We start from the raw sequence: 22,871 nt of genomic DNA on the forward strand, positions 1-22,871 counted from the left end.
CCCTCTCTCTCCCTCCCTCTCCCTCCCTCTCCCTCCCTCTTCCTCCCTATCCCTCCTTATCCCTCCTTCTCCCTCCTTCTCTCCCTCTTTCCTCTCCCCTCTCCCTCTTCCTCCTTCTCTCTCTCTCTCCCCCCTTCTCTTCTTCTCTGTCTCTTTTTCACTTCCCCCTCCCCCATACCTGTTGAATATTGTACTAAGGCAGGCTAATAAGGGGAAGGTGGCTTGCTGTTATGTACCTTAATGGCATAATCAGAACTTGACTCTAGATGACAAATAATCAGCATTTATCAAATGCCTGCTGTGTGTTTCACAGTGCATGCCAAATGCTGAGAGAAATAGAGAGCAGTCCTGAGTATGCGCCAAAGGCAAGGGCATCTTATTCTTCTCTGCTTTCTTGTTCAGAAAGACTGTCAATAAGTCTTTTTTTTTTTTCTGTACAAACTCCAAAGATATGAAATTTATTTACTATATAAACTACTAACTTAATAGGCTAAGTAATTCACATAGGACTTTCTAGTGGGCTGAGAATATCATTTCATGATGTAAACGTATACCTACCACAAAACATGCTATCTGGCAAGATCAGGTCCAATTTTTTAGTTGATTTCAAATAAGAACTCCTTTCTAAAACTCTCTTTAAAAATAAGAGGAAAGAATAGAACTGGGAATTTTTCTGTGGCAAAGAAGAAACCCATCAGAATATGTTTACACCTCTGAAATAGGTAGGAAAGGCATCTGTTTTTATGTGGTAATTCTGAAGATAAACCAGCAGTTATATATAGAGCCAGTGTGGTATATCGAAAGAAGTATTAGCCTTAAAATCATACCTAGATTCTAGTCCTCTAACTTGAATTTAACTGCCACTAACTAGATGAGTGATTCTAAGCAGGTCATATAACAGTAGTTGTCTGAGCCTCAGTTTCTTCTGTAAAATGCCCCTATCCCTGACTTATATTGTGTGGTGATTTAATAATCTCGGAAGCTTTCTGAAAACTATATGCATTCAAATCTAAGACATTGTAGTTGCTATGTATAGTAAGATCAGTGTAGATTCATAATTTCCAAAGCATTTTCTCCTTAGCAATTTAGGGATGGAAGTAATGGATTTGGCAAAGTGCCGGGGAGATAGGTGCCTCTTGAAAATATTTATATTGCCCTGCCCTTCCCTTTCCCCTAGTTCTTATTAGAAAAGGCCTTAGGATTTTCACAGATAGAGTTGCTTTCCCTGAGGTATGTTTCCACTGTAAGACCTTACTGTTTATGGAAAGAAGCACAACGTAATAAAAGTTGGTAGCCCTGATTTTTAAATTCCTGATCCATTCATCCTAAATTGGGGCTTTGGAAAAATTTCATAACCCTACCAAACTTCTGTTTCTTTATCTGTAAAATAAGGATAATGTCAATAGCAACAACATCTTACCTTCTTAGGGTTATTGTGAAAGTACTTAGTAGCTATTTAGTTATTTTTATTTCTCATTAAGAAAGCTTTCTCCCTGTTTAAACTCTCCTTTTAAAAACTCAGAAATCAAGACATTGTCCTCCTTTGGAGTACCCTCCTGAATGGCTGATTGAGTTGCTCTTGCATGAAGACTGCTCTTGACTCATCAGTAGTTCAAGAGGGTTCTCTTATGTGACAGGTTTTTCCCTGAATGGAGGAGAAAACATGCATTTTCACTGCCAAGTTACTGCAGCCACCCCCACTAGCAGTAGGCTGATGAGGTAGGCTGGAAACAGCTGTAAATGCATTTTTATGGGCCTGCATATGTGTGGATACTCCATCCCTCTTCCTTTTCTAGACATGTATTCAGTCTCAGTGAGTTACTTAACAATTCCCATGTAATTGGAAAAACAGCTGGTTTTAATTGGTTACAGTAGTTGGTTACAAACACATGTGAAGTACATATGATGAAAGAAGAACTCAGTATAATTGACTTTTTTGTGCAACTAAGCATAGATGCCTATGGAGCTCTTTGAGCTTTACTGACAGCACTGGCTGTCCCCATCTGGCTTTTCTCATCTCTTAAGTGGTTACATGGTCCCCAGGAGGCAACCACTGCTCTCTCTGTATTGCCAGCATCCCTGATAATACTTCCTTTATGGTTTGAAACTTAAAGACCCTGTAACCTTTTTTCTTGGTACATCTAAAAGAGGTTTGTACACATCTGTTTCATTCCTGACTCCACTGGTAGAATTAAGAGTTTACTGCTATGCAAGGGACCACTCTACTTCTTTAGCTGGTACTTCTAAAGAAGCAGGTACATCTACATCTTTAGATGTACCAGCTAAAGAAGTAGAGTGGTCTGCTTCTTTAGAAGTACCAGCTAAAGAAGTAGAGTGGTCCCTTGCATAGCAGTAAACTCTTAATTCTACCAGTGGAGTCAGGAATGAAATAGATGAATCCTCTCAACAGCTAATAGCTTTAGCCTTCTCCTTGAAGTCTGTTCCAGGGAAAATGATGAGGGGTTTTCCTTCAATTTGCTCACTTATTGAGTATCCTTAGATATTTATATCATACAAAGCTTTATGAGCCATTAAAAGACAAACAACATTTTTCTTTTCAAAGAGCTTCTAATATAAAAGCAATGAGAAAAGGGATGAGCATGCAATACACACACACTCAATTTAAAAGTGGGTTTCAAGGCCCATAAAAAAGATAATTAAAAGGTGCTTGAAGAAATCTTGGGAGATTGGTAAAGTTTTTTTTTTTTTTCTTTGAGTCAGAGTCTCACTCTTTTGCCCGGGGTTGAATGCCGTGGCATCAGCCTAGCTCACATCAACCTCAAACTCCTGGGTTCAAGCAATCCTGCCTCAGCCTCCCGAGTAGCTGGTACTACAGGCATGTACCACCATACTCAGCTAATTTTTTCTGTATATTTTTAGTTGGCCAATTAATTTCTTTCTATTTTTAATAGAGAAGGGGTATCAAACTCTTGATCTTGAGCAGTTCTCCTGCCTTGCCTCCCAGAGTGCTAGGATTATAGGTGTGAGCCACCATACCTGGCCAGCCGAGGTAGGTAAAGTTTTCAGGCCATTAGCATTTCAAAGGACCCTTGGCTAGGTAGGATTTCAGCCCCTTTATTTATCTGCTCCTACTACAGTAAACATGCTGTAATAGAAAATCTGAAATTGGCTACAGAAAGATAGAGAAAAAGAAACACTTGGATACACATTGGGTATTGGAGCACACAAATGGAGATTTTTAAATTTATTCATGTTTGTTTTCCACAGTGTAATATTCTCACTGCTTTTCATTAGTTCATCAAATATTCATTAAAACCTGCTATGTGTTTGGCATAGTTCTAGAGACTTGGGATACACAGTAGAGACAGAGGAACTCTGCCATCGTGGAGCTTACATTCTAGCAGAGGAAGCAATGAACAGTAGACATAATATATTGTGTTTAAAAGGTTAGAAGTGCTATGGAAAAAGTAGAGAAAATGCAATTTTAGATAGAATATTCAGTGTAGGCCTCATTGAGAAGGTCACATTTGAGCAAAAATCACAAAGTGGTGAGGGACATAGCTGTGCAGAAATCCTGGGGAAGAGCATTTCAGGGACAGCCAGCACAAAGGTTCTGAAGAAAGACTTGGTGTGTTTGATAAACAGCAAGGAAGCCAGTGTGTTAGGACAGAGGGAAGGGGGGAGGGAATAATAGGGGATGAAGTCAGAGGTAAGCTTTTACTGAGTAAGTGGGGAGCCATTAAAGAATTTTGAGTAGAGTAGTGACTTGATCTGACTTACTTTAAGATGCTCACTCTACTCTGTTTGCTGATTTGAGGAGAGATGGTAGGAGTGGGGCTTCCAAGGATAGATATGGAGAGAACTAGTAAAAGTCTCACATAATACAGGTGATGCTGACTTGAACCAAGGTAGTAGGGGTCAAATTCTAGATATATTTTGAAGGTAAAACGATCAAGATTTCCTGAAAGATGGTAGGGGGGGTGCAGTTTGCAGGTAGTTTGAAATGTGTCTTAAAAATCTTGGTAGAGATGTTGAGTAAATAGTTTGGAGGTCTGGAGTTCAAGAGAAAAGTCAAGAGTAGAAATAAAAATTTAAGTTTTGATAGCATATAGGTAGTATTAATATTTAAAACCATAAGACAGATGAGGTCATCAAGTGAGTGAGTATAGAAAAGGATCAAGGACTGAACCCTAAAAGCATTCCAACATTCAGAAGTCAATGAGAGGGAGGCTGGTGTGGTGGTGCATGCCTATAATCCCAGCTACATGGGAGGCTGAGGCAGGAGGGTTGCTTGAGCCCAAGAGTTTGAGGCTGTATTGTGCTATAATTGCAGCTATGAGCAACTACTGCATTCCAGACCAGGCAGCATAGCAAGACCCCATCTCTAAAAAAAAAAAAAAAAAAGGAAAAGGAGATCAAGAAAGAAGTAATGACCAATTGTTGACTCTTGCTGATAGGTCAAATAAGATGAGTTGGGATGAAGACTGAATTACTCATTGGATTCTTTGGTGAATATCACATGCTGAATTTTCCCAAGCCCAAGTCTTATTGCTTAGGGAAGGCTTAGGTAATTACAGAGATTTGACATCCTTAGTATCATTTGAATAACTACTGTTACCTGATTTTTTCTCCGCCTTATCCCCCTACAAAGTAATACCACCTCTTTATGTATTTGTTCACAGTCTTGCCTTGGCAGTATGTTCTGTAGGCTTTTGTTTGATATCCCAATTTAGAGCTACCAAATAAGATTCTTCCATGAAATGCTAAAAGCATTTCCTATAACATAATCTGTCATTTTTGCTTGAGTATAGAGGTTTTTTAATACTGTTAATTCTTAACAGTGTTCTTTACTGATTTCTGTTTAGCAATTATTTGTCAAGTTCTTAATATACCTAACTCTAACTATCTTGGATATGTCAACATCTAAATCTTAGAAGATCAGGGTTATTTCCCTCTTTATGAAGACTAGTGCTCTATTGCTTAGAAATGCAAATTTTATTTTCTGCCATCTTAATTTTTTGTCTTCCATTAGCCCCTTCCAGTCTTCTGGTTCCCATTCCAGGTTCCTCACTACTGCTTTTACATTTAATTTCTCTGTCCTGTTCTTACCAATGTGTTTGTTCCACCCATTAATTACAATCATGCTTCGCTTAACAACAGGGATACATTCTGAGAAATGAATTGTTAGGCCATTTCATCATTGTGTGAACATCATAGAGTATACTTACACAAACCTAGATGGTGTAGCCTACTACATGCCTAGGCTACATGGTATAGTCTCTTGCTCCTAGGCTACAAACCTGTATAGCATGTTACGGTCCTAAATACTATAGGTGATTGGAACACGTGGCAAATATCTAAATATAGAAAAGGTATGATAAAAATATGGTTTTATAATCTTATGGGACCACCATGGTATATGTGGTTTGTTGTTGACTTAAATGTCATGTGGCACATCATTATAATGGCTTACTAGGAAAGGGAGAAAAATCCAAAGACTCTAACAAGAAAATTAATAATGACGTTTTGTCCAAATTGCATTTGGGATTGATATCAGTACCAAATACTTAAGTGTCCTGTTTTATAGCCTCAAGTGCCATTGAGGACCACTTCCCAGCATGATCAATAAGTTGCTATTAGACCAAGACATCAAGAAATCTTGACCATGTTGCTAACACATCCCCTGAAAATAAGCCCTACGGTGTCTTCTTGAGGAAAGATAAATACATGACCTTGTCTTATTTTGGGGGAAACACGGTAGGACCTATACACTTCCCCTTATCTTCTCTCAGGGGATATTTGGCCTTGGCATTTTGGAAAGATCTTTGGGTTCTGAGCAAGGTGTTTCCTCTGAATTGGATGTGTTTCCTAGGATCCTGGAGTCCCTTGATAGTGAGTAAGTCACTGATACTAGAATTCTGTGAGATGCCCTGTTCTCATTTTCTTTTCTGAGGTCTTGCACTAGAATAGATAAGATGATTTATAGCCTTCTCCATCTCCCTAGCATCTGTTCTAAACCAAAGAAAGATGGATATATGGGAACTTTGGCCTCCACTTGTGAACAAAACCTACAAAGGAGTGCCAGCATGTTTGGCTAAGCTAGCCAGAGCAGATGGCCCAGAGAAATAACTGTTGGTTTATATAGGGCTATATAAATAAATGGCAGCTCAAGGACAAGTCAGGTTCTTTTTCCTAGGTATGTGCTATTTTATTCACTGATACTTATTATTTGTAATTAGGTCATAACATAACTCAACAACCATAGGGTGAGGTTGATCCTTACCTGGGCTCCCACCTAGAGTCTTAGAAATGGCCCTGAACAGAGATTATTATGTAGGTTATATAGTTCTTGGAAAAAATATTCCCTGCCTAACTCCTTCCAATTTGATCCTGCTATTGACCAGCAGGGTCTGCCAAGGTAATGGAGGAAAGGATACCCCAGGTTCTTACTGATATTGGCATCTTGACTTTAGCTATTTCAGAATAAAGGAGAAACTGGTTTATACAAATTTCCAGGACTAATAAAAATTTATTCTAAAAAAAATCATTGTATGTAAAACTGTACAGTAGCAGCTGTATTCAATCATTTGAAACCTAGAAACCAGGAAAGAAATTGTAAAGGACCTCTCCTAGGCCCAGTCATTGCTATGTTTCTGTGTACACAATCCTTGGTGACCTTAAACAAATGGCAGCAATAATTCTCCCTGTACCTGTTTTCACCATCAGATTTCCTATGTACCAGCTTGGGTGGGAAAAAGTAGAAAAAAACCTTGTATTCAAATTGCTGCCAAGAAGAAAAACCAGATGAGATTATATTACATGAGAGCAGTAGAAACAGTTTTTCCATGGTCTGAATTTTCAGGCATTGATACCCTTCAATTATTCTTTAGATCTGAAAGCTATTAAAATTGTATTCCAAGTCAGAAAGATTGATTTGGTTGATAAACTTTAGTTCTATGGTAGCTGATTCTCTATGATATGAGACCCTTTGTCTGTCCTCTTTGATGTTTCTTATTCTAAAATTGCACTGTTCTCAAACACTAGCCATTCAACAATTATTTATCGTGTACCTCCTGTACTTTAGGCATTGCACCCCAAGTTCTAGGTTTGCTAGAGTAAATACTGCAGATCCAGCTCTACTCTCATAGAGTATTCAGTGTTGGCAGTGTGATGAAATGTCTTATGGTAGTACTCATGATACCATTGGATAGAGTGTCCCGCCCCCTTTTAATTTAGGACTTCAAAAGAAAAACAACCTATTTTAACTGTGAGAACGATTTAGAAATCAATTATAAGCTTCTGACTCCATTCCTATTCAAACCCTTCTATCCCTTAAAGGCAACTGATATGGGAAAAGCATATTAGGCATTGTACCCAAACAGACTCTGGTTCAAATCCTGGCTTTGCCAGACTTGGGATAAGTCACTTAAATTCTCTGAGTCACTTAAATTCTGTTTTTCTTTTCTTTCTTTCTTTCTTTCTTTCTTTCTTTCTTTCTTTCTTTCTTTCTTTCTTTCTTTCTTTCTTTCTTTCTTTCTTTCTTTCTTTTTGTAGGTAATAGGATTAAACAACAGATTGGTACTAGATTTAACTAAAAGTTTCTTTGCTAGTGACCTCCCCAGCGGTGGTGGGGGTAGGATGTTAGAAAAGTAGAATTCAGAGGAGATCCATGAGTAGGAATGCTACTTTGTCATAATCTACCTTATTTAGAAAAGAAATAGACCCAAAGGAACTCCTTGGGTATGGTTTTAGGTTTCTTAGATTCCCATGGATCCCTCTTCCCCTATTCTCTTGAGTTTATTTTTATTTTGACTAGGCTCAGGTCACCTTCCCTTCCTCCTAACCCACCCTAGGACTCAGACTGCCTCGGGGTTCCCACCATGGCTGTCTACCTCAGTGCCTAATCTTTCTGATCTTTTTTCTCCATTAAAACCCCATCAGTCCTATGCCCTAGTCCCTGTCTTTTCCTTTGTGGTTTATTAGCAATCTTTTTTTTTTTTTTTTTGAGACAGAGTCTCACTTTGTTGCCCAGGCTAGAGTGAGTGCTGTGGCGTCAGCCTAGCTCACAGCAACCTCAAACTCCTGGGCTCAAGCAGTCCTCCTGCCTCAGCCTCCCAAGTAGCTGGGACTACAGGCATGCACCACCATGCCCGGCTAATTTTTGTATATATTTTTAGTTGGCCAATTAATTTCTTTCTATTTGTAGTAGAGACAGGGTCTCGCTCTTGCTCAGGCTGGTTTTGAACTCCTGACCTTGAGCAATCCACCCGCCTCGGCCTCCCAGAGTGCTGGGATTACAGGCGTGAGCCACTGCACCCGGCCTTATTAGCAATCTTGATGATGTTGGGCTGAGATAGGAATAGTTTTAAATATATTATCCATCCTGGACAATATTACTAATGTCAAATATGGGGAAAATTTAGGCAAAGGACATTGCTATCACACACCGAAGAGAGTAAGCACCTAGAGCTGGCTAAGTTGGCACCACCAAGGAGATCAGTACACTCTGAAACCTTTTGTTGTCTTAAAAAAGCGCGCCAAGGCCGGGCGTTGTGGCTCACGCCTGTAATCCTAGCTCTTGGGAGGCCGAGGCGGGCGGATTGCTCAAGGTCAGGAGTTCAATACCAGCCTGAGCAAGAGCGAGACCCCGTCTCTACTATAAATAGAAAGAAATTAATTGGCCAACTGATATATATATAAAAAAAAAAAATTAAAAAAAAAAAAAAAAAAGCGCGCCTAATCCTAACACTCCAGAAGGCCAAGGCAAGTGGATTGTTATAGCTCAGGAGTTCAAGACCAACTTGAACAAGAGTAAGGCCCTGTCTCTACTTAAAAAAAAAAAAAAAAATAGAAATTAACTGGACAACTAAAAATATATATAGGAAAAATTAGCCAGGCATGGTGGCGCATGCCTGTAGTCCCAGCTACTTGGGAGGCTGAGGCAGTAGGATCGCTTGAGCCCAGGAGTTTGAGGTTGCTATGAGCTAGGCTAACGCATGGCACTCTACCCTGGACAACAGAGTGATACTCTGTCTCAAAAAAAAAAAAAAAAAAATGATATGTACATGGCAGTAAAGAGGGATCTCTTCCATAAGGTGAAAGAGGAGTTGTGTTAGGAAGCCAAAAGCAAAAGATACCTCTAGAACCAGATTATTTCTGGGGACGGAACATTGTTCTAGTCATCTTCCTTCTAAACACTGAGACATTGAGAAATATTTGGAATGACTGTTTGAACAAGGTAGAGTTGGGAGTGGGATGGAGGCATGTGGAGCATAAACTGTGCCTAATGATACTTTGTGCCCTAGTGGTGCTATGCTCCAGGTAGGGACTAAAAGATATTCCTTGATTAAATAAATGAATGCTTATTTGTTTGTGTCTGGATTTTGCCAGTTACACAGGAGCACAAGTTTCCCTGTGTGTGCTGAGCTGTTGATGATTGCTCAGAAGAGACCTCATTCAGAGGTTGAGTGCAAGTGTTCTGTATGGGTGTGATACTATTCACCAGTGAAGTTGAACCTTTGAGTTTATCCCAAGTTCATAAATGATGACATCTTTATGTTATAAATTCCCAGGCTCTAGTACTTTTCTCATTCACTGAAGAAGAAAGCCTACAGGATGGTCCTTAAAATACAGCTTTCTGGCCGGGCGCGGTGGCTCACGCCTGTAATCCTAGCTCTCTGGGAGGCCGAGGCGGGAGGATTGCTCCAGGTCAGGAGTTCGAAACCAGCCTGAGCAAGAGTGAGACCCCCATCTCTACTATAAATAGAAAGAAATTAATTGGCCAACTAATATATATAGGAAAAAATTAACCGGGCATGGTGGCGCATGCCTGTACTCCCAGCTACTCGGGAGGCTGAGGCAGAAGGATTGCTTGAGCCCAGGAGTTTGAGGTTGCTGTGAGCGAGGCTGATGCCACGCCACTCACTCTAGCCTGGGCAACAAAGCGAGACTCTGTCTCAAAAAAAAAAAAAAAAAAAAAAATACAGCTTTCTATCAGTGGTCACTTGACTTTAATCTATACATGGTATCTTTAAGGTACACTCTCTAGTTCAAATTCTCAATACTTGGGCTCTGCTTATTATGAAAGTGATTGAAATCTTCTTTCTATATCCCTTTTTTTTTAAAGACAAAGTCTCAGTCTGTTGCCTGGGCTAGAGTGCCGTGGTGTAAGCCTAGCTCACAGCAACCTCAAACTCCTGGGCTCAAACAATCCTTCTGCCTCAGCCTCTCAAGTAGCTGGGACCACAGGCATGCGCCACCGTGCCCAGCTAATTTTTTTCTATATATTTTTAGTTGCCCAGCTAATTTCATTCTATTTTTAGTAGAAGCAGGGTCTCACTCTTGGTCAGGCTGGTCTTGAACTCCTGAGATCAAATGATCCACCTGCCTCAGCCTCCCAGAGTGCGAGGATTACAGGTGTGAGCCACTGCATCCGGCCTCCTTTCTTTATCTTAGTTCTCCCTACTATGAGAAAGGAAAAAATGATTCTCTCCATTATTTTCCCAGTGGTTTTGTTTTTTGTTTTGGGGGGTTTCTGTTTTGTTTAGTTTATTTGCTATTTTTATCACAGAAATTGAGGACAAATGGATTAGAGATGTTTTTTGTATATTTAAGTCATTATGTGCTTCTGGTTTTGCATGTTTCTGGCTCAGCTGCCTAGCTATTCCCAAGCAGTTCAGTCTCATTTAGCGCATGATTGGCCTTTTCCAAGGCAACACTTGGATTCTGTCTTGGTTATCAAAAACTTGAGAAATGTTTTAAGTGGCTTTGGTTTCATTGACAATGGAATTGCAGTGGGTGGGTGTGGGCAATGCTTACAGCCTAAATAAAGGCTCTTGGTAAGAGCACATATGCTGAGAGGTGTTTTATCTTCCCTCTTTCTATAGCAACTTTATCTGTAAGATTAAACATTCCACCAGTGGTATAGTTAATAAATAAAAGAAATCTCTGCTCCTGTTTAGAGCTGTTTATCTGCCAGTACTAGAATCTGTTTACTTTCATCCACTTCATCATTTGATTTTTGTTTCCTTCTGTCTTCCCAGGTGGCATTGGTAGGGTGGTCAACGGAGCCTTCATGGTGCTGAAAGGGCATCGATCTATTGTTAACCAGGTCCGATTTAATCCCCATACCTACATGATCTGCTCTTCTGGTGTAGAAAAGATTATCAAGGTGAGGCACCTTCTCCTTCTGTCCTTTTAGAGAAATTATAACAACTTATAATTAGAATAAACTAAAACAATGTACATAGGAACTTATATCTAAACATATTAAAGGTCTATCAAAATGCTCAGATTTTGACATATTATAAAATATTAGAAAGTTGATATTAAGTGGTTTTAAAACTTTCCTTTCAGAACCATTTTTTCCACTAGTCACTGGGCTTTGAAACAGAGGGCCTCTTCTAAACACTACCTTTTATGCTACTACATTTCCAGTAGCCTTCGATCTTGATTATGACAAGTTCTGCTTTCCAAACCTTACCTACAGCTTAGGAGAACCACTGCTCCCTCAGTTACCAAGTGTGCACTTGGCATTAATTGCTATCTGAATGTGACACAGATATATCTAAGTGATTGCCAGAATCATAGCTAAATGGTCTCAGGATTTATCAAAAAACTACTGCGTGTGCTTGTGAAATATTTTTATAGCTGCAACTAAGGGATCCAGCCTGGCCTGTCTCCACAGAAGGCTGTGGAGACCTACTGCCTGTCACTCATATTTTAGTTGCTAGTAACCCTTTTTCCACATCTGAGGAAATGAGAATTCAGGGTAAATGAAGAATTGTTAAGGATAAAGATAGATAATGTTCCTCCTAAAAGTTAAAATTCCTCAATTTTTTTTCTTTTTTTTACTTTAATTTTCTTTTTTTTAAAGATGGGGTCTCACTCTGTTGTTCAGGCTGGAGTGCAGTGGTGCCAATCATAGCTCACTGCAGCCTCCAACTCTTGGGCTCAAGTGATCCTCCAGCCTCAGCCTCCTAGCAGACTACAGGTGTGCACCACCATATCCAGCTAATGCTTTTATTTTTTGTAGAGACAGGATCTTGCTATGTTGCCCAGGGTGGTCTTGAACTCCTGGCTTCAAATGATCCTCCTGCCTTGGCTTCCCAAAATGCTGAGATTACAAGCATTAGCCACTGTGCCTGGCCTTCAATTTTTTTCTTAAAATGACTTTGAAAAGCTGAGAGAGTTTGCAGAGAAAAAATAAAAACTGGTTTGTGATAATTTAGTAATTTTCATTTTCTTCATTTTTTAAAAAAACTATCCAGAGCTAAATCAAATTGTATTTGGTGATAGAGGGAGCTATCAGAAATAGCATATTGGCATGTGGGTTAATATTTTTATTTGCCCTAGGTAGGCTTTGCCAGTGCTATGTATCAGGGCTGACTTTTATGACTGCACACATTTCCCCATAGGGCTATAAGAGGACTACGGGATCATTTTTACCAACTTTTTCTTTTTACAGATGATGAGATTTAAATTATAAATTAACTATCAGAGGTCACACAGCTAATTAGTGGAAAGCTAGGATAGAACCCTGTTCTATGTTCTTCCCAGTATATCACCATATCTGCCATGCTAGTGAGAAGGCAGCAGGCAGTGACCCTCCTATATTTGATTATCTCAATAGTGCTTCACTTGGGCAGTCTTGAAATGGCCCTGTCCCATGCATTGCTTTCCCCTCTCCTTTGGCCTATGACTAATGGGTTGGCACTGTAACATGTCTTCTCTAGGCCCGTTGACGTCATTCTCTTTTTCAGAGAGCTCTCTGCTTGGGCATCTCCTTTAGAAGAGAAATTCCTGTTTGGCCATGTACTCTGGGATGCTTCTGTGCTAAGTCTCCCCATTTATTGTTTAGTCAACTGAAGTCCTTACCCTAAAGGTCATAGGTTGGAAACTAGCCAAGTTCTCAGAAGAGAAAGAAGAAAATTTTTTCTCTCTGAGGTTATCCAGACTGAACTGTGGAGCTCACTGCTCCCAGGTTCCCATGGGATCTGAAGCTTGCCCCACCAGGAGGCACATTTAACCATTTGAAACCTTAAGTCTACACAGATGACCATAGTGAGAGAGAAAGCAAATAACTCTGGAGTTCTCAGCTTTGCTTTCTCACAGATGTCTGCCCCATTCACAGCCTGATAGGGAAGTGTATGGTGTTAAAACATTGCAGAAAGGGAGGTGAGAAGGAGGAGGGTGAGACTGAGTGCCATGCCGGCCTCATCTCTCTATGGAAATTACTGCCCTTGCCTGTGCTTACATCATCCTGAAAGGCCATTGAGTCTCAACCCTTGGTCTGTCTCTTGTCTGTAAATTGTGGGCACTAACAGTGATTGCCACCCAGGTGCTTTGTGAATTACCTGTGCCTGACAATTCCTGTTTTAATAAATGTCACTCTCTTCCTTGGTATTTCTGAGAGGATCAGTGGCTCAAAGAGGATCATGTTCTGGTCCAGCCTGAGGCCCGCTTTTCTCTCTCCATCTTTCTTTGTGCTCCCCTTTCTCACTGTCCTTGTCCTGTACAGCCACCTGTCTAGTGGGAAGGAGAAGCATCCCTGTTGTCAGGACCAGCCTCTTCTCACCCATAACAGGCGTTCTATCCCCCTGAATGCTCATACTTAGCAAAAGAAAGGGGTTTGTTTCATAGTTAAAATGTTGAGGGGGTGGAGATAGGGCAGATTCTGACATTTTTTTCTCAAAGACCAGTATTTGTTTATTCATCCCATATGTGGATATCTCTACTGTGTGCCAGGCCCTATGGAGAACACAAAGATGAAGAAAGGTATCATAGATCTCCTTAGGAATTGATGTCCTGGTAGGAGAGACAAGAAAGAAAGATAATGAGAAATGCAGTAGGAGCACAAGAGTTATAAACAACAAAATGCTGTGGGAGGAGGAAGAGATTTTTCTTATGTGGGGTAATCTTAGTGTAGGTTAATATTTGAGCTAGATTTTGAAGACCAAAGACTTTAAAAGGAAGGAAAGGAGTAAGATATTAAGAATGAAGAATATTCCAAGTAGAGGGAATAGATATTTATTTCATTGGATCAATAAATATTTATTTACTACCTATTGTGTGCCAGGCATTGTGCTTATGAATAAATTGCTCAGAAGCAGGAAAGTATAGGACCTGTTCAGACAAAGGGGAGAGAACATGGGACATAGAGCTGGGAAGGTAGGCTGGAGCCAGGCCCAGAGTCTTGGAAGCCAGATTAGAGAATGTGGCAAGCCCTGCAGTAAGAATTTGGGACCTTATTGGTGTAGTTTTTCCTTGGTAGATGGATAAATTTCTAAATTCAGTATAATAGTACAAAGAGAGAAGAGGATTTAAAGCTACTACACCAAGCATGTCATAGTCACTTGTGTAGCTCAAACACTTGTCACTTAATTGCTTCCCATTTTGATGATGCTTGAATAAGAATCGAACTGCATCTTTTTTCTCAGCAGGCCCTTGAGCTAAACAACTTAGAAAGCTGTTCATCCCCTCTCCCTTTCTTGTGAGCTTTGCCCCATGAAGAGGCATGGCTAGCCACATTTAATAGGTATTAATAACAGGCAGTTGTTTTTTAATTGCCTCACTTTTAAACTGTTGACTTTTGGTGTAAAGAAATGAATAATTTCAAAAATGGTTGAAATTGATATTTTAAGGACAAAGATAATAGGGACAGTCAGTACTTCTGATATTCAAAAGTCTCTCTAAGGTAGGTTTCAAACATTCTGGTTGAGGTATTCAATTGCCAAATGAAAGAAAAAGCATCACATTTATTTGTGCTTGGGTATAAGCTATGTTATTTTATCATCCTCATTTCCACTGATGAGAAACAGAGACTTTCAAGGGTAAAGTTGGCCAGGTGCAGTGGCTCACGCCTGTAATCCTAGCACTCTGGAAGGCCAAGTCAGGAGGATCACTTGAGGCCAGGAGTTCTAGACCACCGTGAGCAAGAGTGAGACACTGTCTCTACAAAAAATAAAAAAATTAACTGGGTGTAGTGGCGTGTGCCTGTAGTCCCAGCTACTCCAAAGGCCAGGGCAGGAGGATCACTTGCACCCAGGAGTTTGAGGTTGCAGTGTGCTATTAATACACCACTGAACTGTAGCCAGGGCACCAGAGCAAGACTCTTGTCTCCAAAAAAAAGGGCAGGGGTAAAGTCATTTGCTAAGAGCCACAGGAGGTGGTAGAGTTGAGGCCCCTACTTGTTTTTTCTGCTCCTGCAGCTCTAGGCCAAGAGTCCCTTGAAGACTGAAGACTGGCAGTCTGGTTGGTGGGGGGTGGTGCGGTGTTTCATTCTGAATCTTATGATTGGAATGCGACCCATCTAATTCACTGTTTAGATGAAGGAGCTAAGCTTCACCCATGATCACTAGCTAGCTAGGAGCTGAGTGGGAACCCACACTCTAGTCTCCTGCCTCTGATCCTGTGTTTTGTTCCATTACTCCAAGCTTCAGGAATGAACAGTCTACCTCAGCTTAATACATTCCAGAGCACAAACAAAAGCTGACGTTCAATGTTATGATTTTCATTCCTGAGGTGAAAACGTAGGGGGCTGGGTAGTAATAGACTGGAACCTAAAAACTGGCTTGCTGAGTAGCTAGGCCAGCATCTTACCATTATTATTTTGCACTTCTTTTAAAAATTCTGTTAGATTTATTTTTATATTAGGGAACATGGTTAATATTTTGCCATTTTTAAACAGGGATATGAGAGATTTGGCTCAGGATTAAGAATAAGACCCAAAAAACATCCCAAGGGCTTTCCCTTTTGGACCCCTCAGTTTCTTTTCTAAGTCACCAAACTCTTATTCCCTCAGACATCTGTCTGCAAAGATAGTCACTTATAGCTTGAGCCTTGTGCTAGAGACTGTGTCTAAATGTTTCCCAAACACTGAGTCTCACAAAGAATTTGAAGATCCCTTCAGACAAATCCTTTTATTTTCTGCTACTTATTTTATGCTAACTGTAGTCCAATGTTTCTTAAAAGTTGGTCCACTTACATATCCCTGGAGTGGTTGTTAAAAATGCATAGTCCTGGTACCAACACATGACCTGAATCAGAATCTTTAAGAATAGGACTTAGGAATCAATAATCAACACTGTAATTAATCTTCGGGTGATTCTTATGCACTTCAAAGTTTAGAAGTCACTACCCTAAAACTCTCTTGGCTGAGATTATAAAGCTGGAGAGGGTAGAACATCTGAAGAGTTATGGGAACAAAGTTGAAGGACGATTGAATCTGAGTTGGGAATTGGTGGAGAGAAGCTAATCTAGAAGGTTTCTTCAGCTTCTTTTGAACTGGGGGTCTTCCAAAGAGATACCACTTCCCAGGAATTGCCAAGTAAAGCATGGCAGGAATGAGCCTCAAGAAAATTCCCATGGGGAGGTGACTTTGTCCTTAGATAGCTTTGGGGAAACAAAGCCTTTGTCTTGATGGAGGATGGGGAATGAGGGGCCAGTGTTTTCTGGGTTGGATGCCATCTAAAGATAGACACCAGCCTGTCAGGCAAGAAAATTGCCTGGAATTTCATCTGAGTTGCCATGGCTACAGGCTGATGTAACTGAGCTTCTCTGTGCTGCTCTGTGGACCAGACTGGCAGTCAGGTGGAGCTAATCATCCTCATTTGCAGTGACAGGTTAATTACCTTGAATTTGATTTTTGCATAAATTTATCCAATCTGTAAAGGTGAGCCTTTGAATCAGACCTGAGTTTGAATTCTAGTTCTGCTGCTATTTAGCTATGAGCCCATGTCCCTGATTATGGAGTGGAGGGATGTTAATGGATGGGACTACATTCAATTCTCCTTGAGGAATGTGTCCTACCTATTCCTGCAGTTAACAGAAGAGTCGGGGAGCAAGCCAGCAGCTCTCTGGTTAGAGAACCCAGTTTCCTCGGTAACTGATGCCTCATGTCCAAGAGGGAACTGCAGTGTAGGCAGTTGGCTATTCTTATCAAGCTCCAGTAAGCAATTCCCATTAGTTAAAAATAGAAATGTTGCAGTTGGGGAGAGGTAGAGCTATAGGCTGAAATATTAACTGTCTCCGAGGACTGACTGCTGGACTTGTTTTCACTTTAGAAAAGTGATACCTCTCTGCACAGCTTCAGTCTTCTGAGAGTTTTTATTTATTTATTTTTTGTGAGACAGAGTCTCACTCTGTTGCCTGTGCTAGAGTGCTGTGGAGTCAGCCTAGCTCACAGCAACCTCCAACTCCTGGGCTCAAGCGATCCTTCTGCCTAAGCCTCCCAAGTAGCTGGGACTACAGGCACATGCCACCATGCCCAGCTAATTTTTTCCATATATTTTTAGTTGGCCAATTAATTTCTTTCTATTTTCAATAGAGACGGGGTCTCGCTCTTGCGCAGGCTGGTTTTGAATTCCTGACCTTGAGTGATCCTCATGCCTCAGCCTCTCAGAGTGCTAGGATTACAGGCGTGAGCCACCACGCCCGGCCTTCTAAGAGTTTTTAACACACTGGCCAATTTTCCAGTCATCCTCTACCCTCCGAGATTATGATTATAATTTCCAGGGTACTCATAGACAAAATTGAATGAGAAAGGGATTGTGGTGGGGGAAACAGCATGTGATTAGCCTGGGCCTAGAGGCAGGACTTGGGTCTCTTGACACTAGGCTAATACAATGTCCTAGGCCATGCTTTTCCCCACATCTGACTCTGAAAGTCTGTTTTCATATGTAGCACACAAGATCCAGTTTGATAAAGAACATGTTTTTAAAGTTGGTTAGCAAGCCCTGGCTAAATGACAGGGATGGTCTGGGGAAGCTCTGCTACAGAACACTTTCCAATCAGTCCTTGCTGCTTTTGTTTTTCAACTTCTGTGCAGATCTGGAGCCCATATAAGCAGCCAGGATGTACCGGAGACCTCGATGGTCGAATTGAGGATGATTCCCGCTGCCTCTATACCCATGAAGAGTACATCAGTCTTGTACTGAACAGTGGGAGTGGCCTGTCACATGACTATGCCAACCAGTCGGTGCAGGAAGACCCCCGGATGATGGCCTTCTTTGACTCCCTGGTCCGCCGAGAGATCGAGGGCTGGAGCTCTGACTCGGACAGTGACCTCAGTGAGAGTACTATCCTTCAACTGCACGCGGGGGTCAGTGAGCGCTCTGGCTACACTGACTCAGAGTCCTCAGCCTCGCTGCCTCGCTCCCCGCCTCCCACAGTTGATGAGTCGGCTGACAACGCCTTCCACCTGGGGCCCCTGCGGGTCACCACCACAAACACAGTGGCGTCAACTCCACCAACACCCACGTGTGAGGATGCAGCCTCCCGCCAGCAGCGTTTGTCTGCTCTGCGGCGCTACCAGGACAAACGCCTCCTGGCCCTTTCCAATGAATCCGATTCTGAAGAGAATGCCTGTGAGGTCGAACTGGACACAGATCTCTTTCCCCGGCCACGGTCACCCAGTCCTGAAGACGAATCCAGCAGTTCCAGCAGCTCCAGCAGCTCAGAGGATGAGGAGGAACTGAATGAACGCCGAGCTTCTACCCGGCAGCGGAATGCCATGCGACGCCGACAGAAGACACCCCGAGAAGAAAGGCCCAGTGCCCCAGTCAAGCCCGCCAACACCTACATTGGAGAAGACAACTATGATTACCCTCAGATCAAAGTGGATGACCTCTCCTCCTCCCCTACCTCCTCCCCTGAGCGGAGCACTTCCACGCTCGAGATTCAGCCAAGCCGGGCGTCACCTACTTCTGACATAGAATCAGTTGAGCGAAAGATTTATAAAGCTTACAAGTGGCTCCGCTACTCCTACATCTCCTACTCAAATAATAAAGATGGAGAGACCTCCCTAGTGACAGGGGAGGCAGAGGAAGGGAGAGCAGGAACCAGCCTCAAAGACAACCCAGCCCCTTCTTCCAGCAAGGAAGCCTGTCTAAACACAGCAGTGGCCCAGAGGAACCAGGACTTGCCCCCTGAAGGCTGCAGCAAGGATGTTTTTAAAGAAGGGACTTCTACTAGAAATCCCAACAGTGTCCCAGGCCATGAGCACAGTAGCCACCCCTGGGTAGAAGTGCCAGAGGGCACCTCTCAGGACACTAACAGTGGTGGGTCTGTAGAACACCCTTTTGAAACCAAGAAGCTCAATGGAAAGGCCCTGAGCAGTCGGGCTGAGGAGCCACCTTCTCCTCCTGTCCCCAAGGCATCTGGCTCCACTCTCAGCAGTGGGTCTGGCAACTGTCCCAGGACCCAGTCTGATGACAGTGAGGAGAGGAACCTCGAAACCATCTGTGCCAACCACAACAATGGACGCTTACATCCCCGCCCCTCTCACCCTCATAACAATGGGCAGAACTTTGGAGAGCTGGAGGCAGTGGCCTACTCTTCCCCAGGAAATTCGGACACTGACCATGACAACTTGTCCCTGACAGGGACACTCCTGCACAAAGATTGTTGTGGGTCTGGAATGGCCTGTGAGACCCCCAATGCTGGAACAAGAGAGGACCCCACTGACCCCCCAGCCACAGACAGCAGCAGGGCTGTTCGTGGCCATAGTGGCCTCAAAAGGCACCGAGTTGAATTGGAAGATACGGATTCAGAGAATTCCTCCTCAGAGAAGAAATTAAAAACATGATAAATAAAAAGGGAAAACAAAAAGCTACAAAAAGTAGCCTTACAAAAAAAAATTCCTGTTTAGTGAACACAGAGGAAAGGAAAAACAAGTATTAAAGGCACATAAAACCAGGGCCTGAGATGTTGTGTCTGATGCTGCTCCCTTCTATCCAACATTCATTGGTGGGTCTGAATGTCTAGCTGGCCGTTGGCTTGTGCTGTGTTAAGAAAGGGAAAAAAAAACCCCAGGTGACTCCTTTCTAAGTGAGACTTCAGCATAGTGTGCCTGTGCGAGGTTCTGTGAAAGTGAGTCCTTGTTGAGACGTTTGACTTGTTCTTGTGTGTGCACGCACTGGCACGTGTGAGTTCATTGTCTCCTAAGACCTTTGTTTCACTTCTCCATCAGAAAGGACCCATGAATATGTTGTTTTTTTTGCCATCTCACCCTGTTTACATGACATAGGTGTTCTGGTCTGAAGATGGGTGCCTGTTAAATCAAATTGTGCTGCCAGTGAGTTATAGATTTATGCTGGAAGAACGGAATGGAGAATGGAAACAAGCTGTCAGCCCATTGGCTATGGTGGAGAGGAAAACATGGTTCCTTTCTTAAAGAAATGTTCCATGTTTTCTTTAACACTTCATTGAACAATTTAATGTGGACATACTAAAAGTGGAGCATTTCTGATGCTAATAAGAGGTTAGCACTTTAAGATCAGATTCAAGAGAATATAGATCCCTGATAAATTTCACTGTTTGCAAATTGAGCAATGCTGCAACATGTACTGTATTGGAGGCCATAATATATAACTAGTTGTGGATAACACACTTTAACCAGTTAGGTGCTAGTTCCTAAGAGGCATTCAAAAGGCCAGCAGGTGCTTCCTTGACTCCATGTGATGGAGTCTAGGCATATCGAGAGAAAGGGAAAAGACAGCTCCCAAGAGCTTTGCGCTCAAACTACTACAGTGGATGTTACAGGTGTGTTAACGAAGAAGTGTAGTGAAGAGCAGAAAGTGGGACTATATTCATTTAACTCAACCTAAAACCATTGGTTAGAACTGGTAGGACTGGCATCTTCTCTCAGACTTGCAGTTGGCGGAGGCTGTGGTGTTCTGACTAGACTTTGCAGAATGGTAGGCATCTCAAGGTAACAGATTCTTACTGAGTAGGTCTGTTAGGAGGCAGAGGGTGTGGAGCAGGGGTCCTCATACTTTTTAAATAGGGGGCCAGTTCACTGTCCCTCAGACCATTGGAGGGCTGTTGGAGAGTGCGGTGCACATTCCACACATGCGCACTGTGGGCCCAGGACGAGTCAGCTGTTAAGCAGGACAGGTAGCGGCAAAAACACCTGGCGGGCGGGATAAATGTCCTTGGCGGGCCACATGTGGCCCATGGGCTGTAGTTTGAGGACACCTGGTGTGGGGGGAGGAGTCTGGTTTAAGATTCCTGATTCCCAGAAGAGATTCAGTTTCATTGAGGTAGATAAGGATTGAGGGGGAGAAAAAGACCCAAGAGATTTTAGCCTTGTGGTTGGTGGTGGTTACAGTCACTTGATTATAATGAAGGAGTGTACAAGACGGAGGACCTAGGGATGACCAGATATCGTGTTGGCATAAAAGTCATGTAAAGGCAGAATACTGGCAAGAAATGAGGAAGAGAGAAAAGAACAACTTAGCTTTCTTGAGCACAAAGGTGCTAGACAACTGGAGACTGGCTGGGATTGGCGTCAGGAGGACCTAATGTGAGACTAGCATGGCCTCCCTGCCCCAGCATTCCTTTTAGAAGAGGGCCTGTCCTGCCAGAACTGGGACACAGGGGAGGCCATCTGTGGAGGCAGAAGACTTGGATAAATTCAGGCACTGGGGGTGGGGGGGATGGGGTGTTATTTATAAAAGGAAGGTCATTGATGTAAGCCAAAAGGAGATACCATCTCACCAAGCTTTACGTGTGTGTGCTGTGGCTGGGGTGTGAAAACACTGTTTAGGTGAAGGAGATGACGGAGTGTGAGTAGCAGTGGGGATGTGTACAGTTTAACAACTGGACTCTTATTGGGGAAGCGGGAAAGTGATCCTGTAACCAACATTAGAATTGCTTTGGATTTGTAATCAAAATGATTCTATGATTTGTCTTTGACTATTCACAGATAATTGTAAATTCTGGTTTTATAAGCCCAAGTCATTTTACATTTGCTTTTCCAAAATGTATTAAATTGGAATTTTTTAATCCTTTATATACAAAAAAAGATGTAATCACTCAGCGTGTGTTTCTCTTCCCCTTCTCAGCATACCCAATCTTTATATTTTATTTTAATCTAATTAGCAGGTAGCCTCTTCTGACTTCTCTAAGGACAATCCATGTATCTTCCTGGAGAAAAAGAAGTAAAGTTCCCTTGGGAACTAGCTACTTGGTAGTTACAGTTCCCAAATGCAGAACTTGGTCTTTTCATGTTAAAAGCCTTACTCTCATTTGGGTACTTAAAAGAGAAGTCAAAGATTCTGGCTAACTTTAGAAGCCAAGAAAGATTTTCAGTAAGGATGCCTTCCGTTTTTGGGAGAGACTTCCCAGCATGCTTGGCTCAGCTCACCAGGAGAAAGAGGCCCCATCAGATCTGCAGGGGCTGGCTGAGAAATGCTTGTTTCTGTGCTTGCTCCACCCTCCTTTCCAGAGATCTTGTGTCTGTGGTCATGGGGCTGGCAACCTGGTGGGAACTATTCCTAGGGTACCTTTGTCTAAACTCTTGTAGAATTGAGGCCCCAACTTTGGAGGCACGTTTAATCCCTAATTTCTTCCGTGATAGATACTTTTACTAGCAGGACAGATGGCACTGATTAGGTTAAGAGCTATTTGGAAGTGCCTCTTATATTTTTTTCTGCATCCTCCTGTACATAAAGTTTTAAGTGGCAGGACCAGATATTTAAAACCATTTCTCTCTACTTTGTTTTCCACTTTGTTTTGTAAATGATTCTCTAGGACAGCAGGTAAATGAGTTAAATGAGTTGTTGGCTTGGGGCAAATGAAGTTTGCAACTGTGCTTGATTTAATAAGCCAAGAGTCTCTTGTTTGTCTGTCAAGGTGCCTTCCTCTGCTGAAGCCTTACCTCCTCTTCTCACCCAGCAACGGTTAACTCTTCTCTTGTGTATATGCAAATAAACCTGTTATTCACTTCTTATGCCTTCCTCTTCTCTTCCAGGGAAGACATGATTGCTTAGACACCCCTCCTTTATTTCTTTCCTGTTTTAATTCTTCCCTGGTTGGAAACTTGATTTAGAACCATGCTGAAGACCAAAAGAAAAGCTGTACTCTGCATCCATGACATTGGTCATTATCATTTCTGTGTATTGGGACAA

At 42.1% G+C, this 22,871-nt stretch overlaps 1 protein-coding gene across 4 annotated transcripts in view; it reads left to right on the plus strand.

The window, feature by feature from the left end:
- DCAF5 (DDB1 and CUL4 associated factor 5) overlaps positions 1–19,664 on the plus strand; it is a 115,287-nt gene extending 95,623 nt beyond the window's left edge. For all 4 annotated transcript variants that reach the window (XM_012781155.2, XM_076003919.1, XM_012781154.2 and 1 more), the window contains 2 exons: positions 11,004–11,131; positions 17,789–19,664. In XM_012781155.2, the coding sequence (XP_012636609.1) occupies positions 11,004–11,131; positions 17,789–19,546 (1,886 nt within the window). In that variant the 3' untranslated portion in view covers positions 19,547–19,664. The remainder of the gene's footprint in view (positions 1–11,003; positions 11,132–17,788) is intronic.
- Positions 19,665–22,871: the final 3,207 nt, after the last annotated feature.

Source organism: Microcebus murinus, chromosome 6 (assembly GCF_040939455.1).
Source record: "Microcebus murinus isolate Inina chromosome 6, M.murinus_Inina_mat1.0, whole genome shotgun sequence".
In the NCBI taxonomy this organism is placed as follows: Eukaryota; Metazoa; Chordata; class Mammalia; order Primates; family Cheirogaleidae; genus Microcebus; species Microcebus murinus.